General features: G+C 48.3%; 1 protein-coding gene across 10 annotated transcripts in view; it reads left to right on the forward strand.

Annotated features, from left to right (window-relative positions):
• Nucleotides 1-6,648, forward strand: part of TMEM275 (transmembrane protein 275) — a 29,373-nt gene extending 22,725 nt beyond the window's left edge. For all 10 annotated transcript variants that reach the window (XM_064147616.1, XM_064147610.1, XM_064147612.1 and 7 more), the window contains one exon: nt 2,243-6,648. In XM_064147616.1, the coding sequence (XP_064003686.1) occupies nt 2,334-2,882 (549 nt within the window). In that variant the 5' untranslated portion in view covers nt 2,243-2,333 and the 3' untranslated portion in view covers nt 2,883-6,648. The remainder of the gene's footprint in view (nt 1-2,242) is intronic.
• The last annotated feature ends 681 nt before the right edge of the window (nt 6,649-7,329 follow it).

Here is a 7,329-nt window from a genome sequence, read left to right on the forward strand (position 1 = left end):
GCTTTGCCTCAGCTGGAGGTGCAGAAGAATTTTATAACCTGTGTAAGATGTTGAAAACGTGTGGCTGATCTCACTGGCATGTTTCAGTAGAAACCTATCTAGTATCAGTTTCCCCCCAGTAACCCTTTTGAAAGGATTTGGCAGCCAAGGAAGGAAGAAAGTAAGAAGCCAGGCAGGGGAGTAGTAAAGTGCAGGCTGTTGTTGTTTGCAATCAGGCTGGGAAGAGAAATGCTCTCCTGCCTGTAAAATCAAAGGCACCAACAGCAAACTGCTGGCAATTTGGCTTCTGTCAGTTTGGCTTCCAAGCAGAGTACAGAGAAAACAAAGCCAACTCTTATCACATCCAATAACATCCTCCATGGAGAAGATGCTGTTTGTCAGTCAGGGCTATGCATTCCTGCATTGTGTCCTGAGCAGTTGCCCACACAGGCTCTTTTCCAGCTTCATCATCTCTGTTTCCGTAAGCATTCGTCCAGAAGCCAGAGTTGATTGTGCACAGACCTTGTACAGTTTGCTTTTGCAGTTTCTGAGGCAAACAAGTTCCCCTGCCCCCTTCTGTGGGACCTCACATGATGATGCTAAATGTGCTGTTACGCACAGTGGTATGAATGGTCCAGCAGGCAAAGCGCTGACGCTTGCCCCATTTCACCATAAACGTCTGTGACTGGTGGCAAACCATTCAGAGCCTGTAGCTGGAGTTTGTCTCACTACTGTGAGACTTCAACTGTTAACAGCTGAAGTCATGTCTAATGTCCCCCTGGTAATCAGCCCAGCTCCCCATAGTGGACATATTTCTGGAATGCTCTGAATCATCTTCTGAGACCTTTTATTCTCTACTGGCTAGAAAGGCTACCTGGATGACTGGTTTCAGTTGCTGGACAAATGAGATGTGGAGCAAAGAGTTTCACTTTCTATTATAATTTGTGACTTCTACCATTCCAAGAACACGTTGCACTCACATTGCAGCAAGGGATATTCAGAATAGTACTGGGACCTGCTGTAATTTTAGGCTGGTGTTGTGTGGGTTATGACAAACGTTGTGACATCCATCACTGCCCAAGTGGGCAGCAGGATATATTGCTGTCCTAAATCATAGAATGGTTTAGGTTGGAAGAGACCTCAAAGATCATCTACTTCCAACCCCTCGCCATAGACAGGGACACCTCCCACTAGAACAAGTGGCTCAAGGCCTCATCCAACCTGGTCTTGAGCACCTTCATGGAGGGAGCATCCACAACCTTCCTGGGCAACCCATTCTAGTGTTTCATCACCCTCATTGGAAAGAACTTCCTTACATCTAGTTTAAAGAGTTTAAACCTATTATCCCTCATCCTGTCATTACAAGACCTTGTAAATAGTCCCTCCCCAGCCCTCCTGTAGCCCCCTTCAGATACTGGAAGGCAACTGCAAGATCTCCTCATAGCCTTTCCTTCTCCAGGCTGAGGAGTCCCAACTCTTGTAGCCTGTCCTCATAGCAGAGCTGCTGCAGCACTTTGAGCATCTTTGTGGTCTGCTCTGGACTTGTTGTGTGACGAAGCTGTAATTTAAGGGAAGGGTGCATCAAATAGACGAAGAGTCAAGGGAAGTGTGCAGCAAGTCCCAAACACATGTGAGAAACATCTGAGCGTGATGTGGGTCTGTCTGTCCAGCCACCCTGCTGCAATGCTGCACTGCGGCTCAGACTGTAGGCAGGGCCAAGAGTAGGCTCTGGGTCATTGCATGGCAAAGGACTTTGGGCACAGACAGAAAGTGCAGACTTGATAGCAGGCTTGGATTCATCACAGGATCACACCAGATCACAGGATGTTAGGGGTTGGAAGGGACCCAAAGAGATCATTGAGTCCAATCCCCCTGCCAGAGCAGGACCACAAATTTAGCTCAGGTCACAGAGGAGTGCATCCAGACAGGCCTTGAAAGTCTCCAGAGAAGGAGACTCCACAACCTCCCTGGGGAGTCTGTTCCAGTGCTCTGTGACCCTTAGAGTAAAGAAGTTCCCCCTTGTGTTGAGGTGGAACCTCCTGTGCTGCAGCTTACATGCACTGCTCCTTGTCCTGTCCCAGGGAGCAAGTGAGCAGAGCCTGTCCCCCCCTCCTGACCCCCAGCCCTCAGAGATTTATAAACCTTTTACATGTAGTTGTTGAGAGCAGCAAACCTGGAGAAGATGCAAATGCCATGAATGGTGGTGGGAAGATCCCTTTGGTTCGTTGTTTTAACAGTTGCATGCTTTTCTGTTCCTCTCCAGAGATTTCAAGGCAGCAGGAGACCAGAGCTGCCTTTCTCAACATAGAGTACAACCCACGAGATCTGAAGCTGCCTCTGAGATTCATCTCAACATGTTCAGTGAAAAGAGCAGTGCCTCTTTGACCCAGAAACCCATCCAGAAAAAGACACGACCTCAGGGCCTCCCCTCTCCTGCTCTCTGCTGCGCTTGTGGACTCTGCATCATGTTAGCAGGGATCAACATCACTTTAGTGGGAGCGTTTGCCTTTGGAACCTTCCTTCCTGTGAACAACCCACCCATCATCATTGGACCCATCCTGCTGGTGGTGGCCTTCACATTCTTTGGTGCCTGCTGCATCTGCAGCCGGAGGCCCCCAGCTCACGGGGCCAGGAAATCCAAACCAGGTTCCAACATTGGGCTCATCAAACCTGGCAACACAGCCTTCGAAATTGAAACTAGTGAGCACACAGTGCAGGATACCACTGCTGTTCAGCTCAGCCCTACAAATTCTCCTGTCTCCTCCAAAAAGTCCACACCAGTCCATGAGAATGCGAAGGCTTGCAAGCTCTTCACCATGGAAGGCAACGGGCCTGTGGCTAAGTACACCACAGGAGGAGAGATGATACAGCTCAACTTGCCCAGGGACCTGGCTGCATCCTAAAGCCAGGCACAGCTTTAAGTTAGCAGCCAGCCAGACACTGCAATGGGTGGGCTGGAAATCTGCTGGTCAGAAGGGGGGGAAGGTGCCTGTGAAAATCCAGAAGACAGACAGGTGTCTCTGAACCAATTCAAGGGAGGTGGATGCAGCAGCAGACAAATTGCAGAATTTTGCTGAAAGGAACATGTCCACTACATGGGTTTGAAAAGAAAATTGATAACGATGTTGCTGTGAAAGGATGACTCTCCATTCCTGGGAATACACCAGCCTTTTTGAGGGAGCAGATAGGCAGAGGGGAATCAATTAATTTTTCCAGCATAATGTGGGAATGTGGTGACTGGAAGGAGGGGCTACAAGGAGCTGACAAATGACAGCTCTTTCTTCTCAGAAGTGAAGCAGTTCTTGAACGCAAAAGAAGCAGGAACGCAGTAAATTACAGCTCGCTGCCAGCCAGTGAAAAGAAGATTTCAGCATTTCTAGTTCCAGCCTTTTTTTTTGCAGCAGCAGGGACAAAGCTATGTGTTTGCTATTGAAAAAAGCAGTGTGAAGCAATCCCCCCTGCCTTGAAAATCCTTGCCCCTTCTTGCCTTCACTGGAGTGACTTTACTACCAGTAATAAGAGACGATGAAACACAAGGATTGCAATTAGCACTGGTGTTTTCCTGTTGCTTTGTTGAGGCTGGGCTGCAGCTCAGTGCAGGGTGGTATCCTGAAGGGTCAGTCAGGCTAAATACTCAGAAACAAGCTCTTGGAGCAACCAGAGATTGGCAGCAGCCTGTAACTGAAATGTTTGGGTAATAGCTATGTACTGACTGGTAGGTAACTTCCTTTCCACCTTGTAGTGAAAGGTTGGCCTGGGACACGTGTCAGCTTGGAATATGGCCTGCAGTGTAGCTATATTGGAAGGTGGTGAATGTATCTCCTTCTCTGAAGTGGCTGTGAGATCTGTGACACAGAGTGGGCAATCAGGAGTGGGTCTCCTTGCTGCAGGAAACTGGCTGTTCGATTTGCTCATAGACTTGCAAAGCAATGGGATGAGTTTGCAGAAGAGAATTAAGAGCTGTTCAACACAAAGACGCCACCCCTGCCTTGGAAAGACCCTGCTCTGGTGGATTGCTGCTGCAGAGGCTTTGTATTCCTCCCAGGGTGATCCTGGTCCTGTGCCTTTGCTCTGACTCCCATAAGGGCAATTCACATGTTTTATAACACGTGGGACCGCTGTGGGGAAGGACAACTGTGCTAGGTAGGGACCAGTGTGTGGGGAGGCAGCAGCAGAAGATTGGGGGTTGAGTAGGAATGGCTGTGTAAGTTCCCTGTTTATAGAAATTCTGTGTTTGGAGTGGAGCTCTTGAGACTTTGAGTGGCTAGGAAGTCATGTGGACCTAAGAATAACCATACCAGATCATTCCAAAAGCTCAGCATCACATTTGTCACATGGCCAAGGGGCAAGGTTTGGAGATCAACTAGCTTGTATGGTCCTGCTCCGGCAGGGGGGTTGGACTCCATGATCTCTTTGGGTTCCTTCCAACCCCTGACATCCTGTGATCCTGTGAGCAGCATAAAGATAGGGCAAAACCAGGATATTGCTTGATCTCCCAGCCTCCAATATGCTATTACTTAGGAGCTTCCTAAGTTCAAGCAGTGCCTGTATTTAGTCACCCTGAATGGATTTCTTCTTCATGAAATAATCCATTTGTGTTTTAAATGTCCATCAACTTTCATTTGTGATCCTGCAGCAAGGATTTGCACAGTTTAATGGGGGTCCATAAAGTTCTCTGTCTTTTGCTTCTTTTCATCCTGTGCTCTGTTAATTCCCTCTGTCCCAGGTTTCCTGGGATAGAAGGGACAGAGAAGAGTCCATATGCCTCCAGCACTCAGGGTTTCTGAGGCCTTTGTCAAGTTTCCTTCAATCATCTCCTTCTTAAGGTACTTCACAGCTCTCGTAGCCAGAGGGAGGTAACACTTCACGTTCAGCCCAGCATCGGCAGTTGGCTAGGCTAAGGACAGCACAGCCTTCAGCTGTTATCCAGTGGAAATGGCTGTGTGGAGAGGTGGAGGGCTGAAGGGGAAATGCTGGAGGAGAAGATGTGGTGACATGGCAAAGGCTCTCCTGGACTACCAGCAATCTTCTGCATGGCCTGGCTGTGAGTGCTGTGTAAGTTGAATATGGCAAGTGGGATTATGGGAGAGCTGAAGACAAGATCCACAGTGCTGCACAATCCATGCATGAGGTGTCCTGGTTGTTCTGGGGAGCCACTCTGCAGCAAATGGTCCCTTCACAAGCCTGAGCAGGATGAGATTGAGCTTTGTTCCTTGATGAAAGAGAACCAAACACTGATTCACATGGGTCCCTTTAGAACTCTCCAATAGCTTGCTGCCTTGAGCAGCTCTTTCTGCATCAAGGAATTATATCAGAATGATTTTTAGCAGGACTGTTCTGCTGTCTAGGAGGGGCAGAAGCAGCTTTGGGAGAAAGATGTTTGTTTTGACCTAGGAGGATGTGGGACCAAAGCCTTTGGTACTGCCTCCAAGTCCTGGGCCAATCATTTGATTGTTCTACTGTTCAGCTCCTTGTCTGTGCAGGAGGGGAAATACCTGCTATGGCCTCCACTTAGAGCTGCTTTAAAGATTAAGGCATTGCCAAGCAGAAGGCTGGTATTAGCACACCTGAGTCTAGAGATTGCTTAAAAAGTGGATGAGTCTGTGTGGTCTGATCTCTGCATGATCTCCCTAAGAGCTCACTTTCCCAGGTGAGCTCTGCCTCCAGCACTGGCTGCCCCTTGGCACACAGGAGCTGCTGTGCTGAACAAAAAAAAATGCTCCACCAGTTTTGCCTGCTGGTGAATGCTGTAGCAATTAAATGGAACTGCTTGCTGATGTAGATTCCCAGGTTGCTGGCTCAACAGCCTTTTGGAATAGCACACAACAGGCTGGAAGTCCTTTTGAGTCATTGCCCATGTGAATATGGGTACTGCAGCACTTTGAGCATTTGGGGGGAAGGGGAAAGAAAGGCAAAAGCATGTGGTGACCTTACAACTCCTTCCTCTACTGGATGAAGGCTTGACAACCAAGTCTGGAGTGTGCATGCTGGAGTTGATCCTTGTCAGAGCTGCACTGCATAGCTACCAGAGATGGTTAATGCAATGGGCGACCCACACATGGCAAAGGTCCCTTGGACAGGAGTGAAGGCAGACACAGGACTTTGAGAGGCAACTAGGAGTTTAGTGTGGTTCACCCTTGTGTTTGTGGCATCACAGACAGTACCACACAGGAAATGCCAACCCAGGCCCGGGACCTGGAGCATCCTGTGTTGCACATGCAGGTCAGAGTAAAGCCAGTGTTGCTCTGGGAGTTGATACCCTTGGGACCTAAAGACCAGCACAGATGACATCTGGGCAAGCAAAGGTGTAGGACCAGTGAAATGCTGATCGCTTGGCATGGAGGGTCTGTACACCAAGTTGTGATCCCAGACATCTGTCTGCACAGCAAGGTGGACATGGGAACATCTACTGCCTTCCAAAGCATGAATGCCCTTTTACTGCCTTCTCCTGACTTGGGATTTCTGTGAGTGTCTCTCTCTCTGTATGTCTGTCTTTGTGATTGGCTGTAGCTACTGTTGTGAATCTTGTGCCTCTTTGTGTAGTGGGAGACAGGGAGAGCTTCTTGTTCCCTAAATCAATGTTTCTAGCATCTCTTTTTTAAAGTTCCTGTTTACACATCTGCAATGTGGATTTTGGAAAAGACAGACCCATTAAAATAATTGCACTCAGTAAGTGTTTGGCCTGCCAGCTCTTTTGCTCTACCAACCACTTTCCCCCTTACCCCAGGACTGTCTGTGCCTCAAGGCTGTCAGCAGTCAAATTACCTCATTCTCCTGCTTGATTATCTAGCCAGTGCAACTAGCTGCAAGGAAAAAGCACTCCAAATAGTTCATGTTGCCTCAAGTGCCACTGCTCCTTCAATCTCTAGTTGGCTAAATACTAGTCCTTCCATGAGCTCCCATTGTCACTGCTTTGTCTGAGACAAGAATAGCCTAATGTGGCTTTTTTGTTTTCTTTGCATGAGAATGTTAACTCCCAGATGTGTACCTGGGCAGCCCAGATGTGAATCATGGGCCTCCAGTTTATGAGGGACATGAGAGAAGCAGGTTTAAAATGGAGTTGTTGAGGACTGTGGGCTGTTGTGAATTCAGCCTTGCTGCTGATTAATGACTGGACTGGATTATTTTAGGTCATCCTCCACAGTTCTGGGTGTGGATTATGTTCAATTCGAGGTGCAGGGAAGGGGTGGGAACTGTATCTATGTGTATTTATATGTGTCTGGGATTGGTGCCATCACCTTCTCCTTCTAAGCATGGACTCTTGGAGACGAGTCGAGGAGGGATAGTGCAGTGAGAATAAAGAGGATTTGAGAGCCTTGCAAATTCACCTCATCCAAGAGCTTCTCCCCT

The sequence above is a fragment of the Pogoniulus pusillus genome, chromosome 8 (genome assembly GCF_015220805.1).
Source record: "Pogoniulus pusillus isolate bPogPus1 chromosome 8, bPogPus1.pri, whole genome shotgun sequence".
Lineage (NCBI taxonomy): Eukaryota > Metazoa > Chordata > Aves > Piciformes > Lybiidae > Pogoniulus > Pogoniulus pusillus.